Consider the following 22,389-nt stretch of genomic DNA (forward strand, 5'->3'; position numbering starts at 1 on the left):
GTGCACAAATAGATTTTTGTGCATTATTCTTCAGACTGACCCAGCAACTAGAACCATGTGTACTAGCCATTTAAAAACCTGTGAAATCTGCCGTTCATTATTCAGAAGGGCGAGTAGGGAGACTGGATTCAGCTTCCTCCCATGCAACGTTTTCACTGTCAACCATCTGACTAGTGAAATTTCAGCTTTTTAAAAAAGGCTTTGTGTTTGCAGTTTGGTTACTTTGTCTGTCTTTGTCATGGATCAGAGCCACCATGTTTATTTACCAACTTTTACTCTTCTTAAACAGAAGAATAGAGTTTGACATTTTGTACAACTTTGTGTTGAGGGCAAAATATGACATAAAAATTGAAGGTTTGACATTTTGCTTCCCACGTTTAGTATAACGGATCTTTGTTTCTTGAGTTGACATTGCTCAAGAAATATGTTTTTGAATGTATTTACAAACTCCTCAACAGGGTAGTTAGAGTGTTAGAGTTTCATTTGAGTAAATAGAAGTCAACATTTTTGTGAAGTTTGTAGGACTTCATTTTATAAAAAAACATAGGCAAAATGACTTTTTTTAACCAAATGAAATACATTATTCTATTAAAAATAGTTTTAACCAGTACTCAAAAAGGGTTGCGATATGTAACATTGTTCAAGCACAACTGCACTAGTATTACATGAATCAAGTTATTTTTAATAAAGGCCTCAACATGGCAAAGTTTAGAAATAGGTAGTATGCATGCACATAATACAACAAAATCTTTTATAAAACAGCTGTATATTTTTTTTTTGCAATGTTCGTACAAAGGGAAAAAAGAGCCACCACAAACATATTTAATCTGTTAGATTAATATCTCATGACAGCTAAAAAATCAGTAATGTGTAGCAGAAGAACCAAAGTCCCCACCCCCATTCTTTGTGTACAGGTGTGTGAAATCTTTTGTGCCTTTAAAGTTATGTATAAAATATTTCAAGGACTGTTTTTTTTCTTAACAACCTAGAGAAATTGCACTACGTATTTCTGTCACAATTAAAAAAAGGCAAATTGTATTGATTTTTCTTTTTTTTATTCTTCATAACAACATAAAATAAGCTAATACTGTACCAGAGAAAGTGCTGGAAACTCATTACATTGAACGCTCTCCACCTACTACTGAGAATGTGATTTTGAGGTTTGTTGAAGAAATTTTAAAAATAATCCACAGTAGCTTTTAAACAGATACAAAATGATGAAGACTGGGTTGATTTAATATTTTTAGGCAAGTATGGGTTCTCCCCACTCTTCCCTTTAAGAATTCTCTTATTGATGTGTGTGCTTATGGCTTTTTGCTCTCCTTACACCACGGGGGAATTCATCATACACAAATGATGCATATGGCTGAGTAAATAAATATATAATATGTGTGTAGGCGATGCCCTCTTGTGCTCCAGGTAAGCTACTGTATACAGGACTGCAGAATAGGCCTTAGCACACATCAATTAAGGTCTTTCCACTTGCAAGTCGTATATCACTAAGTTCTATACGGTTTTACTAAATACGAAGGTTTTTTACATGGTATATATGTTTAGTATAGCTTGGACGACCACTGAATCTCCAAATCGGAAAAATCTGTGTTCATGCAGACCATTAGATGTTCTCTATAGTACTCATAACTTCTTGGCAACCTAAAGCTAACTGTAAAAGCAAGTTATGCTTTATTTGTGAAAGTAGGTTTCCTAAAATTTTAACAATCTGAAGTGAATTTTTAATGGGCACAAAGAGAGTAGACCATCCATACTTCCACCATTTAAAAGATAAACAAATTCACACACTGTACTACAGCCTTCAGACCATATAATGGAAAAGTGCAGATATCATCTTCATTGATTAAGTAAAACCAAAGGAAAAGGCTCATACAAAATAGATTGCTCATATTCACACTACAAAGGATTTTTTTTAATTTGTAACAAATTCAATGTGTGTTATATCAGCAGCATTGTTGTAAATTTTACTGTAGTGCAGATTTTTTTTTTCATAAAAATACCATACAAATGGTCAGTCAAGTCATCAGCAAAAGAAAAACCCAGAAAACCACCAACCAAACAGAAAAAAAAAATCCAGAGGTAATGCTGATGCTAAAACAATTATAATACTGTTGGTACATAGAAAAGTAATCATTATATTTTATACATTTATACAGTATACAAAAGGTTACAATGGATTATGCCACAGTCTCCCTTATGCCAATATCTATTTTCTTTGGAAGGAGTTCTTTCCTCTCATCAACACTGGCTAAGGAGTTTCGACAATTTTGCCCATCCATGTACAATTTTGCATACACTGGATTGGAGTAGTTTGTTGGCTGAAAAGAGATAAATATGTGATAAGAATAGCTCAAGCACAAAAATCAAGAAACCTCTCAGTTTAATACATCATACAACGTGCACACATAGGAACAAATTGGGACATGATTATTCATTACCTTGGCTCACGTAAATAATAAAGAGTTGTTAAATAACTAATGGGACATGCTTTTAATACAACTGATGACATGCAACATGAGGGGAAACAGTGCTTTTTCTCAGGGGGTACTCAAGCGTATGCAGTACCGGCTCTTCTTTTTGTTAAAAAGTGTGGCACTTACTGTAACAACTTCATGGTGAGTAACGACGCCTATTTTTCAAGGGGGGAAAAACACTGAGGGGAAATCAAGTTTATTGGAAATATGGGAGGGGAACATATGAAAACTATGCCAATTCATTTCTCAGTTTCTTATATTTTCATATGATCCTGTTATGGAGAATATGAATAGCAGTTACCCTTGGAATGACCACAACTCTCAAGGGATACTGCTGCAGAAATGCTTACAAACTTCATAGTATGTTAGGATACCTTCTCTTCAGCCCAGCTGCCACCGCAATATTTTGATTTAAAAGTTAGTAAAGAGTAGGGTGCTTTAGTGACAATAATGGGTGCCTCTCCAGCCTGGACGTTGATTTAAGTCAATTAATAGTATTTTAAAAGCCTGCCTTCTTACTGTGTACAGACACATATATTCACATGTGCGCAGTCCATTTGGATACATGTTCCACAGGCACATGAAGTGACTCTCAAGTTCTCCACTTGTATGAGGACAGCTGATGGAGAAACTCATATGCACATGTTGTGCTTGTGCATGGAAGGTGTAGGAGAAGTTTCAAGGGGCAACTAGATCAGACTTAAATAAACTCTTTTCCTAAGTTCTAAATATCCTACTCATATACTTCAATATTTCACTTGGTAATTGTACTGAATATAAAAGCAACCACATCATTCAGACCACCTCGACATTGAGCCCATAGGACAGATCTAGTCATTAGACTTTGTTATGGTTTAATTATGAGCATTTTTGCAAGATGCCTTTTTTCTATAGTAATGTCTTTATAGCTTCTGTATCATTTTATTTACAAAAAAAGAATATGCTTGAAGCATGCATGAAAATATTAGATAATTTTCATCATTAGTATATGGTTAAAGGAAAGTTCTGGATATTATTAAGGCTGCAACCTTATGCATACCTAATTGATACTAGACTTGGTAGAATTATTGTTGAGTAAACACACATAGCATTGGGCTGAATGTTGTGTGATATAACCATAGCCTATGCAATTGGCTTGAGCTCCATTTTTCATGGCCAGATAAGCTCACAATTAAAGCCCTATAAAAGCCCAGTGAATGGGTCTGTCCAGTCTGCTTGTCTCATGCTGTATATTGTAAAAAAAAAAAAAGTGATTGCCAACTCTACAACGTCCTATGAACGTTTTGGTGCAATACATGCAAAATGATATCCAGTTGTGGAAACCACATTACAAATGAGTGTAAATGATTTTATATAAATGCATGCATCCTTGCATATGAATATGATCATTAATAATAATGTCACTGATGTTTAAGAAAGTTTAAAGGTCTTTGATTCATTACTCATTTATTATGGGTCGGAGTCAGTCTTGACTTGTGGACATAAAGGCTTGTTCTGTCCACGGAAACCTTCTGATCTATGAAGAGGAGTGGCAGGGGGAGGTTAATTTTTCCAATTTCCCTCTCATTTGCTGCCAGCAGTGCCGCCACCACCTCCCACTGTTCTGGAGGGTCCCCAACCCTCGGGAAGAGTGTGGGAGAGAATTGGCAAAATTCACCTTCCTTCACTACTTAACTGGAGCATACTCTGAGTGGAATGCCACTTGGAATATTCTAACCAGCAGGGAGCAAAGTCTGGATCCAGTCCAGCAGATGAAATTTAGAGAACGTTGGGAACATTGTTGTCCAATTTTAAAGCCTTTTAAGTTTACCACTAACTTTATTTCGGTTCTGTGCCTTGTGCTCATAAACTTGCTCCACTGCCCTAAAATCTGTTACATAATCCAGCGCACCATCAGGTACAGAGAACGCATCTAACTGGGCATGTCATTTTGCTTATTAAGACACTAAATATTGTGTAATGTTACTGTCACATTATTTTGAGCAGCCTATAATATTCCAGATAAACCATTTGTCTGATGTAGGGTATTAATATAAAGTGGCTAGTTGAGCCTAATTTTAATGAAAAAATTATTACAATTTATTTCCCAGAGAAACAGTTTGTCATAAATTTGTGCATTTTTTCCTCCTGCCTGTTTCTTTTAGTGTGATAAAAGGTTTTCAGTTAGTTATGCTCGCTTACTATCTTGCCTGAAGTTTCTCTTAGAATTACTAGCTAAAAGGTGCAAACACTGATTTCTGTGAAAACAGATGTCAAAGCATCACCTTCGACACTACTGTCTAAATATGACTGAATATTTGAAATTATTTCTTAGCTGGACCTGGCTGCACCATAATAGGGTAGAGCTATTCAATTTGAAGTTTTCAAGATGGCGCTGATGACAACATAGTGTCCAGTTCCTTGGAGGATTATAACTCTTCTTCAGAGCTGGCTACCACATCATCTGTGGAAGACAGTTTTGGACAATTTCTCTTTGAAAGACCTGAAGAAGTATTATAATACTCAAAGTTCATTAGGTAATAAATTTGCTTATGCTCATCTAGGATGTCTCTTTTTCATTTGGTTACTTACTGCTTTGGCTGCCTTTCCTTCTTTTCTTTTTTTTACTGTAATGGGTGCCTTGTCTGTTTTAATTTTTCTGAAGGAGCAAACAATCCGTATGCTGCGCTGATGCTACACAGCAAAACATGACTTATCTATGAATAAGTTTCTTTCTTATCATTGCTTTATTTCCAGGGCCAAACTAGATGTGACATGAACTGTGTCAATACAATTAATGTGCATGTATCTAAATAGCAGGATTGTGAGGGTGGGTGGGGAGCAGAATTTAAATTCTTTATCTGCCTGCCACAAAATCACCTCTTTGAAGCTGCTACTTGTGTTTCTAAGGGAGCTCCCATTTGCAGCTGTATATCTATCCCCACAGGCACCCCAGGCTTCCCTGCAGCTGTTATTCACATAATAAATGTGCACATTAATTGCATTTTCACTTTTAACATCAGGTCTAGATTCATTTATACTGTTTCATATCATATTGTATGGCTATTCTTAAATACACCATTCATTTAAATACTTGTTTGCATATTAGTGCTACCTTTATCAGTTGTAAACTCATATAGATCATTTCTAACTCTTGAGTAAGGGGCTATGGTAGAATGAGCATGGAAAATGAATGGCAGTTTCTCACCCCTGCTGTTAAAGGTCCTTTCAGGTCAGAGTTTAAGTAGATTGGCGGTGCTGTGTGGGGAAGCTTGAAGACTGTGGACCCTCCCCCTATATACCTGGCCTGCATTTAAATACAGCAATTTTTTGCATTTAGTTCTTGTTTTTAAAATATTGCATTTTCCTTCTACACTTTGAAATAGTATTGAACAAGCAATGAGTAAAATTACATACTTGAACTTTATCTTTTTTCAAAAATATTTTTTTTAATGCATACAAGTTTAAAAAATACTTTCATTAGTACAGGAAGCATTTCTGTTCTAGAGTAATCTTCATTTTTTTTTCAAATGGCCCTAGGGGCTAGCCCTAATTTATTGTATATACATGTGATTAATTGACTAGGACACACTTGGCCATTTCTAAAAACTATTCATAATCCAGCTACTCCTCTGTCATAGGGCAACTGTATACATCATAGTATTGAAATAATTCTTCAAGGTCTTGTACAGATGATGGTGATTTGGAACAACAGGAGTGTTTCCTTTTAAGTGCTGGGGAGATTCTTTGAAAGCTTAGCAAAACTACTTTGCTAGTGTTAGGGGGGGGGGGCTGTTGATTTGGCACGTAACAAAGAGATTGGCCAGAATTTTTATGTGCCTCAAAATACTTCACATGTACAAGATGAAAGAAGCCTCTCCCCATGTTAAAAAAGGATATCACAGATTTGGAAAAGGTACAGGAAAGTAAAGCGAAAACCATTAAGGGTTACTGCACATTCCATACAAAGAATCACTTCAGTATATAGGTCTTTTTAGTCTAGAAAAAAAAAATTAAGGATTGATAAATTGCATCTAGAGATAGAAATCCCTTTCGCATAATGCCAGAACATTTGATTGGCATTCTTTTTTAAAAACAACATTCATTGACACTGAGATGTGCAGATGGCTGCTATCTCTGATGAATTTCAAAAGAATAAGATCTGTTTTCCATGAATGGATCAAATACTGGTTGCCAGCATTAAATAAATGGAACCTTTATGTCTCTGAGGAGCAGATTTTGACACCTTCATTCCATATGTGATTTTTCTAGATACACTGCTAGAAACAGAACGCTGGGCCAGATAAACCATTAACTCTGACCCATCCAGGCAGTGATAATCATTAAAATAATTTAAATCCCTATAAAGTTCCAGGCGGTTCTTAAGTTTTTACACTGTTTGCTCACTATCTTGCTATCGCTCCAGCATCACCATTGAATAATGAACAATTTGGGAATGGTACAATGGTCATTATGTAAAATAAGTCATTGAGCAGTCTCAGGCATGAGATATTTTGTAGCAGCGGGAAAGAGAGTGTTTTCCCATCACAGGTCTTCAAAATTAATTAGGTAAAAGCATATGGTTAGTGCAGATTTCAAATACCTGGCGGGGATAAGAAAGTATTACGGTTTTTCAGTTGAAAATAATCAATCTATATTAGGAACAACTCACAATTGTTACAGTGTATAATACTGAGCTGGTTTCACACATGAATGTTTGCATTTGTGACTTATAGATTAAGCATTCTGGAAATAATGGGTTGGATTCAAATGAGTCTTTCCCTTTCAGAAGAGGCCCTGACCAGTAAGAGTGGTGGAGGCTGGTCCACAGCCCTCCCACTGAAAATGTCACGTAATTAAAAATCGCTTCTCAAAATCTTGAAGCCACACATTCTGTCCATATTATTTCTACCTTGCTCTTCTACTAGTTTGTTAGTGGACTTCTGAAATGAAATGTTAGGGCACCGTTCCTGTCTGGCTATGACTCCACATACTTCCTCAAATCTGGAAGATATTCTCCTAAACCTCGGACATAACATACGTTAATTATGATTAGTATGGTGTAATGAGCTTTTGCACATGAGCAGAGATTATTACTTAATATTTTCAGGACTGATCCATGCATTGCAAATATGTTCTGATTTGTTCTAATGGCTCAAATGAAACTGCCCCCCCCCCCGACGGTTGGAACACTTTTGGGTTTTTTTGTTTTCATTTAGAGAAGCGTATTTTAGATAATAAATAGTTAAATTGATTTTGGGGAGAGGAAACCTGTGTAAGCAAGTTTTCCTGGCATTTAAAAAGTTTTTGTGTGTTTTGTTTACTGGCAGTGGATGTATAGGTGCAAACAATACATAAATTCAAAAACTTAAGTCATGTGATACAGCTTAATTTCTAAGTAAGAGGTGTGGAGTCAATCTTGTCTGAAAATGCAGTTAGACCCTGTTACATGGAAACGCGTTCCCTGTCCAAAGATTTGCAGAGAAAAGGGAGACAATGTCACTCTGTACACATATAATCACAAACTTCTTAAATAAGTGGTGTCGAAACCCTCGTGTGATGAAAGAGGTTAAAAAATTCAGCCCTACCAAGTCAAAAAGCTACCAGCCACTACTGAATAAGGGGAGGCATTTTCACCAATTTTATTCTTCCCTGCCTCCAGAGAGCTTTGGAACACTCTGAAATAGTGTGGGAAGTACTTAGGAGGGTTGTAGGGGAGAAGAGAAATTTGCAAAAATTGACCCTTTCCTTGCATATTAGCTGGAGCCTTAACTGGATCAGAGCTTCTTTTTGGCAAATGGAAGAATACATTTGGATCCTACACAATGATAATATTTTGCTATTATTTAAAACATAATTATTTGAATTAGGAAACAAATATTTGATTTTACCTTTTCTGGATTTAATGTAAAATCTGAAAGACCTCTTTCGTTGTGATTATGGCCCACCTCATACATATTATACGATGGATTTCCAATCTCTACATTGATTCCTCCATTTATAATTGGTTGTCGTCGGATTGTTTTTGCCCTAAAATATATCAGAAGGGAAAGAGTGAACAAATTAATCTCTGTATTGTGTGTGTGTATAAAATCTGTGAAAAGAAGGAAGTAATTTTCAGGGTGGGGGGGGGGGATTGCCTTGCCAGATTAATTTCCAATGTTTCCAAGGGGAGTGGGAAGCGACTATCCTTTGAGAGTTCTGTTCTTATTTTCTTACTGTTCTCTCACTAAACTCTCTCCTTTGAAAACATTATTAATTCCTATGACCTCTATAGATACCCACAGCTTTCCAGTCTCTCTGTCTACCAATTGCTCTATTTGTTTCTGGGAGGGGAGTTATTGGTTTGTTTAGTTTTTACTATTTATGTTGTGTTCTCATTTTGTATTTTTTGTGTGAATTGCCCTGTGATCTTCAGATGAAGGGCGGAATACAACTACTACTACTGCTGCTGCTGCTCCACTATGTTGTCTAATTGCAATATCAAGGTCAGCAAGTCTAAGCCAGAACCAGTTCTTTTTCCTCCCATGCCTTCCTTTCTTTAGCCTATGTCCGATCTCCTTGGTAAATAGCTTTCACGTCTCTTCTTTGCACGCTATATCCAATTATTTGCCAAAGTTATGTCACTTCTTCCTGCACAAAAGTGCTTTCAATTTCTCTTTGTTTTCTTCGATAAACTCTGTTTTGTGAATGGGTAATCTTCCATGTTGTACAAGCTTTTAAATGCCCTTCTTGCATACCTAAGTGCACCACCGAAAAGGCCCTCTGCTGCATTCAGATGGTATGACAGTTAATTATCTGAACCTGGCAGAGGGCCTTTCAGTGGTGGTGTCCACTCTGTGGAATGCCCTCCCATCAGATGTTAAGGAGTTGAGTAATTATATGTTGTTGTTTAGTTGTTTAGTCGTGTCCGACTCTTCGTGACCCCATGGACCAGAGCACGCCAGGCACTTCTGTCTTCCACTGCCTCCCGCAGTTTGGTCAAACTCATGCTGGTAGCTTCGAGAACACTATCCAACCATCTCGTCCTCCATCTGTGCCCTCCATCTTTCCCAACATCAGGTTCTTTTCCAGGGAGTCTTCTCTTCTCATGAGGTGGCCAAAGTATTGGAGTCTCAGCTTCAGGTTCCGTCCTTCCAGTGAGCATTCAGGGCTGATTTCCTTAAGAATGGAAAGGTTTGATCTTCTTGCAGTCCATGGGACTCTCAAGAGTCTCCTCCAGCACCATAATTCAAAAGCATCAATTCTTCGGCGATCAGCCTTCTTTATGGTCCAGCTCTCACTTCCATACATCACTACTGGGAAAACCATAGCTTTAACTATACGGACCTTTGTTGGCAAGGTGATGTCTTTGCTTTTTTAAGATGCTGTCTAGGTAATTATATAACATTTAGGAAATGTTATATAACATTTAGGAAACATCTAAAGGCAGCCCTGTATAGGGAAGCTTTTTAAGGTTTAATGTTTTACTGTGTTTTTATATATTTATATTTATATATATTATTTATATATTTATATTTATATTGCCCCAGAGTGGCTGGGGCAATATAAATATAAATTTGTACCCCACCCATCTGGTTGGGTACAAATAATTTTTTGCTGTTGCTGTTGTTGTTAGTAGCAGCAGTAGTAGAAGTAGATTCCCCCACTTCACTAGCTGTGCCTTTGTGTATTGTCCTTACCTATCGTATCTGTTGGTCTTGATTTGTTGATGCCTATGCCTTCCACTTCACTAGCTCTCTTACTGCCTTAAACAGTCACACCCGTTCTCCCTTCTTTTTGTTTTGTTTTACTTTTGCCATGAACATGTAGCTGGCGTCATTTTGTTCCTTTCCTTCAAGGTCCATCTGAAAATGTGCCTTTTCTATGTGGCCTTTAACTCATTTTCTTAATCCTAATTCCCAACTATGATCAAGCTTTAAGTACCATACTTTTCTCTCTATAACACGCAGATTTTTTTCTCCTAAAAAGTAAGGGGAAATGTCTGTGCGTGTTAATGAGCGAATGTGTGGTCCCTGGAGCCGATGGCAGGAGCGCAGGGGTAAAAATCCGGCAAAAATCCAATCGCGCGCGTCAGGGAGGAGGGAGCTCCATGAGAGAGGAAGCTGTTGCTTTCCTGCATTCTACCTCAGGGTCTTACTGCCCACCCTGTTCTGTTTCGGTTCCTGTTTGCTCAAACGGAACAAAGAGCAGGCAAATCCCCTACCCTCCAGGCAAGCAGAGGGGAAAGGAAAGAATCGCGTCCTTCCTTCTAATTCCTCTCCGTGCTTATGCAGGTGGGAGAGAGAGAGGGCTGGCTTGGGTGGGTGGGGAAAAACTTTTGCCTTCCTTTCCTCCCTCCCGTTAAACCCCACTCCTGCATTCTTAGCCAGCTGCTTCTCTGCACACCCCTCTCGTGTTCCTTGTCCCTTCTGTGTTTTTCCTTCCCTCCCCACTTAAAATGTGGTTACAAAGCATGGATCCACATGGATCCTCAGGATCTTTGCATTGGGTCACCCCAAATTCACCATCAGATCACATAGCATGTCCATGGCTACAGCCTGCACCAAAAAAATCACGCACCCACTGTTGCCTGGGGCCACAATGGTGCAAAAACGTGGTTACAAAGCACAGATCCACAGGGATTCTCAGGATTTTTGCATTGGGCTACCCCAAACTCACCATCAGATCACAGGTCTGTGGCCACAGCATAAGGCACAAAAATGATACATCCACTGTTTCATTCAGAATTTTCCCCCTTGTTTTCCTCCTCTAAAAACGATGTGCGTGTTATGGTCAGGTGCGTGTTATAGAGCGAAAAATACGGTAAGTGTATTACATTTGCTCAAATTCATCAAGCCCTACCATTGACTCTCCCACCTCTGTTCCTGTTATATTCCCCATTGGCTATTTCATATTGCAAACTCTTTGGAGTAACTGCACATAGTGCCATGCAGAGATAGGATTGGACTGAAATTACACAACCATCATCACCATTCAAGGTTGGTTGTCCTTAGAACCTATCCAGTAAATTGCTTCTTCTTCCTTCAACGGAAATTTCTTACCTTCGCTTTCTTTTACAAAGTAGCAAACCTATTACCAAAGTAGTAATCAAGGTCACCAAGAGGACAAGTGGAACAATGATTGCAATGCTTCCTGCAACAAATAACAGAAACAGGTTTGACTACTGATAATTTAACACTTGGCAAGGAAACTTTGATAATACCTCAGTAAGCAGAGTGACATGCAGCTTTGATTGTAATGTAGATCAGGTTTTAACAAATAGATAAGGTAAGGTAGGGATGGAATACTGGAAGCTGTTAAAAGGTTTTTGTGTCACCTGAAACCTGAGTTGTAGTTTCTTTCCTCCCAAAAAGCTGTGAGCCAAGAATAAACCTTGGTTACAGCTCGCAGGTTTGTTTGGAGAGAAACAAACCATCAGCTGTGGTTTTGACATGATACTAAGCAGGAGCATATCTTAGCTCCCAGCAGTGTGGAAGCAGCCTGAACAGGGAAAAACATTTATAATAGCACACATTATGTTCACCTTTTAAACTATAGTTCAGTTAAACTGCATTTCAAACTAATGTTTGAACCAGGTCACTGACTGACCTAGAGTTGTTCATTATATTCCAGTGTTCTGATTCTAAAATATTCTAACTGAGAAGTCTCTTTGGTTTCTCTATATGACAAGATGAAAAGTGTAAATTCCTTCTACTATTAAGTTCCAGCAGTTGGCCTTCCTAAAGTCCTTTTTCAAAACTGACATTTTACTTAAGTCATTCATTGAGCTATTTAATTTCTATTTATTAGCCATTTCACTGCCACCTGACAGTCGTACTCCAGTCCCTCTTTGTGTATCAGTCTGTCACCAGTCTCCTAGATAGCTCAGTTGGTTAGAGTGTGGTGCTGATGATGCCAAGGTTGCAGGTTTGATCACCATGTGAGGCAGCTGCATATTCCTGCATTGCAAGAGGCTGGACTAGATGATCCTTATGGTCTCTTCCAACTCTACAATTCTTTTATTCTATCCCAGTTTCAGTTTGTTAAAGTAGATTACAAGCCTTCTGGATAGTGATCACGACACCATACCATATGGTTAAAGTTTGTAACCAAATACTACTCTGCCAAGCACAGGACATGCCAAACATGTTTATTTGCTGAAACATTACATTTGACTTCTCAAATGTAATGATCTAGGGACCATACTTAACTTTTTATTAACTACTTATTAACCACCGACTTGTCTAAATAGGTATCTAACCCAGTTAGAGAGTATACATATGCAAAGACATGTTTCTGCATATGTATATCTTACTTGATGAGCACAAACAGGTCCTGCCTGCTTATCCTCTTGGACACAATAGACCAGATTGTGTGCAAGAAGCACGTAATTCTTTTTAAAAGTGAATTGCCTTATAGTTACATAACTACCTTTGATTTGGTGCACTTTCTTTTCTGTCAAGTGCTTTTTCAAAACCCAGTTTTCCATTAATTTTGATTTATTCTGCAATTCTCCTAACTGAAACTGAACTTTATTTATCACTTATTAACTTTCCTCCTATTGTCTTCTTATGGTCCAAACTAGATGTCATGCTTTTTAGTTCACAAATTATCTGCCATTGTGGGGACCGTGATTGGGATTCAGGCATGGAGGGGTAGTGAAGCTTTAACCTTTACCTTTATTTGATCCTGATTGAGATCAGTACCCCTCCCCTAATCCTCCAAATGGCATGGCAAGGGAGAAGAATCTCCCATTTGATTAAATGTTCCAATGTAAATTGCAGGTGCAAGGCCGCCTATCCATATCAGGACTGTGTCGGTGTAAAGAATTAACCTCCCCCTTTCCAGTGTCCCGTTCCAAACTGTGAGTTTCCATGCTGTCAATTTGTGAAAGAAAATGTTTGCAAAGGCAAACTACATACTAAACATTTCACATAGTTAGGCTCTAAGAGTTGCCCCATACTTTTCATATCAGAGCGACCTACATGTCCACAGGAATTGTCAATTATCATCATCATTTTATTTGTAGGCTGCCTTTCCAAAGTTAAAACCATGCCCAAGGCAGCTTACAACATGAAAAGATTTACATTACAAACATAACAAAAGTAGTCATAAACAAAAAAAAGAACATATCAAAAAATACACAACTGAACCGAACAATTTCCATTTAATCATAAGATCTAAAAAATAAAGATACAATAAATTAATGTCAATAACAGTAGCAAAATGCCCATTCCAATAACTTTCAGTGCTATCAAAAAATGCTTTGTTCCTTAAATAACGGCTTAAATTATATTAACATTGTTATTCAAAAAAACTTACTTGTACTGATATTGTCAGATTTGCTGCTTTTAGGAGCTGGCCTCTCACACTGTGTACCAGACCAGTTGGTGGAGCATCTAAAACAACCCAATTAAGATAATAAAATCACCTCACACTTACAAATTATACAAAAAAATATTAAATAGACATAACCCATATTAATGACCAAAAAATCATGTTCTAGAGTAAACACAATTTGTCTCCAATAAGGTATAATGATGCTACCATTTTCATTTCTTCAATATTTATCAAAATATATAATAAAATTTATAAAATAGTTAAGTGGTAATACAACAATGCCAGTACTGTTAACATTGGGTATCAAAACCTGCAATGAAAGTCACAGATAATAACTAAATATAAAGTCTCTTGTTAGTAGAGACTGATGACATTAAACATTCACAAACCGGGAAGTCTCATTTTTACTTACAAAACTGCTTTCATTTTACTATTCTCTCCTGTGTCTTTTGCAAAATGTCTTAACCTAAAATGTATTGACTTTAGACTAATAGAAGCACCAAAATAGGAATCCTAGACATATAAGTAGCAATTACTTATGTTCCTGAGCAATAATTGTGCTTTTTATGAACAGGCCACAAGTAGAAATGAAAAGCTATTAAAAATGGAATATTCTGAAATGAGTTACTTGTTATCCATTAAGCTTGGGTGATACCTGGGCTGCATTATTTTAATTGGCTGATTTTCATGGGTAGTCAACCTGGTGCTCCCTCCAGCTGTTTTTGGGCTACAGCTCTCAACCTTTGGACATAATGGCAGGGGTTGCTGAGCTTTGGAGTCCAACAACATCTGGAAAACACCATGTTTGATACTCCTGCATTAATTGATTGCGGGTGGGGGTGGAATGGTTTCCAGAGAAGCAATGTCAAATGAGATCACTCTGTTAAAACTAATTCTACCTCAGAGATGTCTGTCAATGGGGGGGGGAAGCATCTAGGAGGATGCCTGAAGGAGACTGAAATAGAGTTATACCTCGTTTCTGATCATGTAGGCACATATAAATTGTCTGCTGTATATCATGCCAGATATAAATTTTATGAAACAGTGCTGAGGAGCAAACTAGTAAACTATTCTTCTCAATTGATTGAAAGGAGTAAAAAAGAAGGCAATCCCGTAACAAAGCCTTAAACTTTTCTACATCTCATGGATGGAAGACAGGTATTCCATCTGCCAGTACTTGAGCCCCCTTTTCATCATAAAGGCAAGAGTAAAGCAGGACATTTTAATGTTCATCTTCTTAAGATGAGAAAAATTGATTAGCGTGTTGTATGGTGTTGAGATAGCCACCATAATATTTCATTAGATGAAATATATATTGGTGGTATTTATTGTTATTAATTTGTTAATTTTGCTTATCCAAAGAAAAGTATACTTCTAGCTTTTGTTCTAGTAAAATCTGTCTACAGACTGATTACACACACACACACACACACACACACACACACACACACACACATTTCCTCAGGCAAGGAGGTTCATTAACGCTGAAATAGAATTTGTAGCAATGTAATGTTCAAGTCAATTAGCCTGTTCTTTGCACACTGTGAACCTCACACACTTGATCAATTCAGCATAAAAAAGTATTAAAAGCAACTCTATTTTCATACTTGCATGAAAGTTACCTTTAAGTCAAGAAGAAATCATCAAAGTTAAATTTAAGCTAATAGTACAAGTGTTTGCTATCATCTGTCTTAATGTTTGCTGCCATCTGTCCTTTATATGTTTGCACTGTTGTATCGCCATCCCAAACATGTTAACTATTGGAAAAACTTGTCATAGTATCACATCTGCTTCTATCCTATATAGAGGAATGCAATTAATCTATGATTTCTAAGTATCTTGCTAATAGCAGCAGACTGTTGGAAAAGAGACTGGGTGGAATAGAATGTGTATGCAGGCTCCGGCCTTGCCTGCAGTTGCCATGCAACCCCAGGAAGGTTCTGCATGACTGAAAGGATGTGGCAATCTGTTATATGGCTGCACTGAATGTGTATATGTGTGTGTGTGTGTGTGTGTGTGTGCGCGCGCGCACGCACACACACACACACACACACACACACACACATGCATGCATCTGGGGAGAGGGGGAGCATCACTATTCAGTTTTTCAGGTCTATAAAGCAGCCCTAACTTACCTGCAAATGGGATCCTCTTTAATGAGGGTCCTGGTTGCACACGGGCCCCTTAGAGAACCCCCACCAGGTTGAAGGTACTGGGCATGTCCCAGACCTTGTCTGTATGGCCCCACAATCACGCCAGGCTGTTTGAGCCAATTAGTGCAGTTGGCGTGATTGGTGGAGGCCTATGTGGCTGAGGCACTTGCTTCGTGCTGCCGAACACCCCCCCCCCCGTCCCTATTTGTAGGTGTTTCTGCTTTGGCCTTGCTTCGGATATTGGTTGGTTGCCTGCTTTGGAGCAGGGGCTGGGTAGGAATGTTTCCATTTGGCAAATTGGCAGTGTCCACTTGGTTTTTGCCTACCCCCTTAGCAATTGTCACAACTGTGTAAGGTTTGGCAGTTAGGCATTGGCTTATTCAAGTGTGTGGGAGGGGAGGTGTGGCCATCACCTGCCCCTCCATGAATAAGGGTATTCCGGTAAAGGAATCTGGGGGTCCTGGATCTCATCCGAAGTCCGCTTGAGGGGCTAGGGCCATGCCAGGACCACAGGAACCCCAGGGTGATCTTCGGTTGGTCTTCATCGATGTTGCTCCCTCGTTTGGCGTTTACCCTTTCAGACTCCCTGCTGGGAGGGCAGGAGTCAGTGATAGTTTGTCAGTGCCTAGCGCAATACCACTCACTTTGCTGTAACCAATATAGTTGTGCCCGAAATTTTGCCCATTAACTTAACAACTGACACTGACTACGTGTCAGTGTGAAGTTATTTACTTGCGGAAGGGCTTGGGGGCCTCGGGGCACAATAGACCATCAAATAGAAACTATGGTTTTTGGAAGCATACTTTGGTATAAGAGAGCTGAGAAGATAAAAAGTTAAATGTAGTAAAAGTCTGGATACATTCCAGTGAAGAAATATGAAAGTGTTTATATGCAGTGAATATCTGGCCCTATTTCTGAAAATACAAATTTTTAAAATTCTTTACATATTTGTAGCTTATATGGGACAGTTTACATGTTACTTATGCTTGATCGCAACAGATTCATTGCTATGGAGCAACACACATAAATAACTTGCTACTTTCTTTAAATTGTGCTGGCTATAAGTCATAATACCACAATTAATTTAGCATTGATGTATGTGATACAGTGCTTCCTGATTTTAAGTTCTAAACTTATTTCTGGAATATTTGTACACTTAACTGAAAATCTACAAAGTTATATTTCTTGCTTTAAAAATACATAAAGTACAGTGCAGCAAATATCACTATGGTTTACAATAACATTTAGATTTCACAGGTGATAAATAAAACACCATTTGTAATAGCATACTACATGTGCTGAGTCCACACGTGATGACAACACAAAACAGAAAAGCAGAAAAGCATACTATGTAGCCTAATTTAACGTTGAAAAATAATAATTAAAGCCAGAGTAGCTATTTATTGTTATAATTAACAGACTATGTTCCTGGTACTAGCAATAATCATTTCAACACCTTTGAATGGTGTAGGCTGCAAACACTCAAAAACAGGGGAAATGACATATTGTAGTATAGCGGCACTAGAAGAAATATGTCCATCTATCTGTGGATGTGCTGTAAATCACAGAACCTTATTTTGGAGAAAAATCTTTCATATGTCAAATCTTAGTACCTTAACTTTGAAAACAGTGAAATCGGGTGGCTGCTTATAAATTATTATTGCATTATTATTATAAATGGTGAACACATTGGGCACAAATCTAGCTGAGACTAACATTTCTATCTCCTATTAATTACCATAGGATCTCTACACATATCATAACTATTCTTGAAAGTGCTTAATGGTAGCTGGATTGGTTGCGAGTTTGGTTCTGGGGCCAATACAAGGTGCTCATATTAGTGTTTAAAGCCCTAAACAAATTAGGCCCAAAATATCTGAAAATACCAGATCGTTCCCTGCAGATGCACTTGTGGGTTAAGATCAATAGAGGGGCACTACTCTGTATTATTATTATTATTATTATTATTATTATTATTATTATTATTTCTTCAACTTAATCCCTGCCTGAAGGAGTCCATCTACAACAAAATGAATTTTAAGCCCACTGTCCTCAGTAGTGTTTGTTTTTTGAAGGGTGCAGGGGTTTGTGTGGCCAAGTGAAGACAATCATCTGTGGCAGTTGTGGCATTCCCTCCCTATGGAGGTACATCTGGCACCTTTGTTATATAAGGAGGAATTCATCTGCTCTTTCCCCTTTTTGTCCTCCTGCATGCTGTTCTGGGGGTTCTCTTGAACCTCCAGAATGGATCTGGGGGAGGTGTGGAGGTGCACAAGGAGAACTCCTGTTGTACTAGTGGGATCTCTTGCACTGGCTTCTCCTAGTGTGAAGGATTGGTTGGGCCAAAGATACCTTTGTATGCTGAAGACACATCTCTCTACTCTGACCTTTGACTCTTCAGACATGTATTTTAGGACCCACCATATTCCTCTGTCTATAATTATTTTTGAACTATTATTTTTTTCTAAAAAATATTGAATTATAAATTGCTGTAACCAACCCTGTAATGGTGAAGTGTGGATAAGGTTAATAATTAATTGTGCTTTCCTCTTCTCAAAATCTGCATTAGAGGGTGAAATGTTGAGAACTTTGTGCTTTACTTGCTCATGAACAATAGTACCTGTTCTCACACAGCAATCTACACTTGTTCTATATCTTTCACTCCTCTTTCCCCTGACTTTTCCATTGTTAATGAAAACTTCGTATATATAATAAAAACTAAAATTCTCAAATAAAGTATACTAGAATTGTTCGTTGTGGTTTAGACCACTTTCTGTAAACAGAAGACTAGTTGCAGCGAAGAGTTCCTTGTAATGGTGCTATCCTTGCCTTGTATTCCCCTCACAATGTTACTTCCAACACTTTTCTGTAGGATCTCCCAATCCTCCAGAGCAGAGTTTTAGAGGGTGCAGGGGGTGGTAAGAAGAAGAGGAAATTTGCAAAAACTCGCCTGCAACAATAAAGTGCAGATCTGACCACTGTAAAAGGTTCCTTTTTTCAAACAAAAGAAGCTTCCTCTGCAAGCGAACTTTTTGAATCCAACCTGTTATTTACATACTGCAATCACATGATTAGAGCATTTTATCCTTAGAATAATTTTCTGAAATATATTCATAGATTCACTTGAGTCAGTGCTTACAGAAACAGAGTTTTGTGATTGGTGTGAAAAGATTCTGCAGAATTAATGCTGAAAAAAAGGTGTGTGCCAATTCTAGACTAAAAATTGTACATTTTAAAAGGCCTGATTTTGAAGAAAAAATCAAAATATTTTTGATAATATTGTTTAATTTTAAAATGTTCTTATAAACTTGCTATGGTTCAGTATGCTGAAGAGTAGCATTTTTCAAAAGAATCCATTGACTGTGAAATGGTTAAGAAAATGTTAGTGATTGTTGTATTATACAGTTCTGTCGTCATTTGACAGAGGTGTCGATGAATGCATATGGATGTTTCATATCATTCATAAAATTTCAATTGTTTGATGAGAACAATGGCTTTCTACAAGAGCCATATCCATTTTTAAGGGCAAACATTCAATCATTCAATCCACATTGTAGGCTGAAGTTCTGACGGCATTTTGCCATTCTGCAGTGTACTTTACTAAAGTGGCATTCATAAACGAAGTGTTTTGCGTATATTTGTGATATACTGATATCTGAGCAATCACTGATCTAACGGGGCAGTCCTGTACATATCCACTGAACAGCAGGTCCCAATGAGTTCACTCTAAGGTAATTAAGATAATGCCCAAGATCATTTTCTGTTTTTGATTACATTAGGTAACTAATGCATCTTGGTTGGTCTTCAACCTTTCTTCACATTTGAGTAGAGTAGATTTATATCTTCAGGATGATATGGCTTAGGACAAATGAAATGAGCTGATTAATGTAAAATGATGATGATGCTTCAGGAAGCAATTACAGTGTTTATAAGGGAGACAGACAGAGTGGTCTGTTTTGGATCTGTGTGCCTTGGATTTATTTGGGCAGCCACGTATGTTTAGATGAAGCATATTAGAGAACCTTTTTGTTGTTTTTAGATTCGAAGAGGAAGTATAACTCAATATTGCCAGTTTACATATCATTTTATAAAGAACAGATAATGAAAGACAACATTCTATGAGATTCAATAATAAACCTCTTAACTCATCTTAGGGCAGTGCCTTTATTAGGCCAAAATGTCGCAGTGTGCAAGCTTATGAGTTTTCCAGAAATCTTCATCAGGCTAGAGTAACAACTCAAGAGGGTTGAGGGATGGGTAAGTGGCTGGTGATAAAGCCATGGATCTCAGACTGTGGTTTGGTAAATCTTAAGACAGAATGTGAGAAGAGGCAGCAGACATTATTCTGTGATATTTCAGCTGGCCTAATAATGGTATAGCCTTAAGATGGATTTTTAAATTCAGCATTGCTACCTTTTTTGTGTGACTTGAAAAATATCAAATTTAAGCAGTGGAATCCTAAACTGTGATCTTGCAGTTCTATTCTTTGACTCCTTCCATTTTCTAGGAAAGGTGCCCAATTTGGTTTATAGTTAACTTTTAAAATTATCTTATTAAGACCTGCTGTGTTGGGGAGGGATCTATCTATCCTTCTATGTGACCTCCAGCTTTTAGGAATATATTTCTTGCTTAATATCCCTTAAAACTTCCCAGACTCTGTCATGCTTATGCTTCGGGTCATGGCAAAATACTGGGAGCTACTGCAAATAAAATAGGGGTGAACAGCCTAGAGCTCAGGAACTGAAAGTAGCCCTCCATACCTTTTTGCCTGGCCACACCACTTCCTCAGGACATGCCCCTCACCCCAGTTCTACTCCACATCCTCCTTGAGTCCGTTTGGCTGTGTGGAATGCATCCTTGAATTGGAATAATGCTTCCTGCCTGGTAGGGCTGGGTGATATATCAATATATTGTCCAAAACCAGTTTGAAGTATGCAAAAGTCACAATGTGGGAAAAACCATGAGATTTTGATTCCTGCAGCCCCTGTTAACTCTGTTTGCTCAGCTCTTCCCTGCCTCTTGCAGCAGGAAGAGAATCACAAGAGCAGGCACCAGCAAAAATTAGGATGTGGGGGGAAACGGTTAAGCCTGCCAATGCCCCTACAAAGTTTCAGACATTGTGATATATCAGTATATCATGATGTTCAAAAACCAGATATTGTCCAGCCCTTACTGCCTGGTTCATATATCTCTAGACAGAGTGTAGGGTTTGTGTAGCTGGAATGCAGCCTGCTGCTGAAAGGTAAGAGTTGCATTCATGGTTTCACCCTCTTTGACCCCATCCACCATTGGTATGTGGTCTCTGGAAAGTTTCCCTACAAGAGAATGTGGCCCACAGGTAGAAAAGGTTCCTGAAATAAAACAATAGTATCACTCTTGATAAAGTATTCTATATAATGGGCTATATTTATTAGTTAAAAATAACTTTAAATGAGTTAAGAACAGTCAGCAACCACAAAGGTTACAATCCTACACACACTTGACTAGGAGTATGTCCCATTGAACTCTGTGGACTTACTTTTGAGTAGATATGTATAGGATTGCACTGTAAGTGCACTTGACATAAGCAAATACTTGCAAATAAAATAGCGTATGGGTACACAAAATCTGAGTACACAAAATACTCTGGAAGGAAAAGCTCAAAGGAAAAGTAAGATTTATGTTGAGGGATACATTACATAGCACACCCTAGATGCCAAACATGTCTTAAATAATGTCTACTTCACATCTTAAAAACAGAACCTTTTTCTTCCTAAACCTCTTCACTGATAGTCTGTACACAAAGGAGATCCATATATAAAGAAGGAAAGAGAAACTTGACATGCCATACTTCCAGCATGCTGCTAGCAGAACGTATGAACTGCGAAAAATTAAAATGGCCAACTAGAGAACTGTTTATTTGTAGCAGCAGCTTTAAATTGCATATGCTCTATTTTAAGACTGCTAAATGTATGGATTGGCACAAGCACATTGTTTGTAAGGTTCTCCATGCTCCTCAGGCAATCCAAATGGGAAGCAGCTTTCAAACATTAGGGAACCAAAGTGGCCCCACCATAATAAAAGGTTGCCTTCAGTGATATGGGGCAGTCCTAAATTATGCCCAAAAAACACAGTGTATGTTTATGCTTATTTCTATAAGCATACTTAATTAAGTGTGGGATTGCACCTAATCTCAGTAGAAATGAGAGTTTCGAATTCAAGATAATTCATTTTCCTGTTGCACAAGACGAGTGTAGCTTCATATCTGAATTGTGATTAAAAGTTGGCAATAAATGAAGATAAATTGTACATAGTAAAGAGATAAGGCAGATCTTCTAATTTGTTGTTGTTTGGAGTAATTGCTTTAAAAATTCTTTTCTATTACATTGATTAAGATGTTTATCACTTCCAACAGCTGACAAACTGTCTGCTTTCCTTGTTCAATTAATCTGTACATTGTAGAATTAAAG

The 22,389-nt window shown here is 37.9% G+C and overlaps 1 protein-coding gene and 1 long non-coding RNA gene across 2 annotated transcripts in view; one reads left to right on the plus strand and one right to left on the minus strand.

Moving 5' to 3' along the window:
* Positions 1 to 22,389, plus strand: part of LOC310833855 — a 157,386-nt gene that overhangs the window by 110,604 nt on the left and 24,393 nt on the right. The gene's annotated exons all lie outside the window — the stretch shown is intronic.
* The window catches only part of LRP1B (LDL receptor related protein 1B), a 755,078-nt gene continuing 733,350 nt past the window's right edge, over positions 662 to 22,389 (minus strand). Inside the window, exons 88-92 of the mRNA XM_083702321.1 lie at positions 13,770 to 13,846; positions 11,510 to 11,600; positions 8,357 to 8,495; positions 5,674 to 5,772; positions 662 to 2,330 (exon numbers count right to left, since the gene is read on the minus strand). Coding sequence (XP_083558447.1) covers positions 2,190 to 2,330; positions 5,674 to 5,772; positions 8,357 to 8,495; positions 11,510 to 11,600; positions 13,770 to 13,846 — 547 coding nt within the window. The 3' untranslated portion in view covers positions 662 to 2,189. The remainder of the gene's footprint in view (positions 2,331 to 5,673; positions 5,773 to 8,356; positions 8,496 to 11,509; positions 11,601 to 13,769; positions 13,847 to 22,389) is intronic.

Source organism: Podarcis gaigeae (genome assembly GCF_964106915.1).
Source record: "Podarcis gaigeae genome assembly, chromosome: 1".
Classification (NCBI taxonomy): Eukaryota; Metazoa; Chordata; class Lepidosauria; order Squamata; family Lacertidae; genus Podarcis; species Podarcis gaigeae.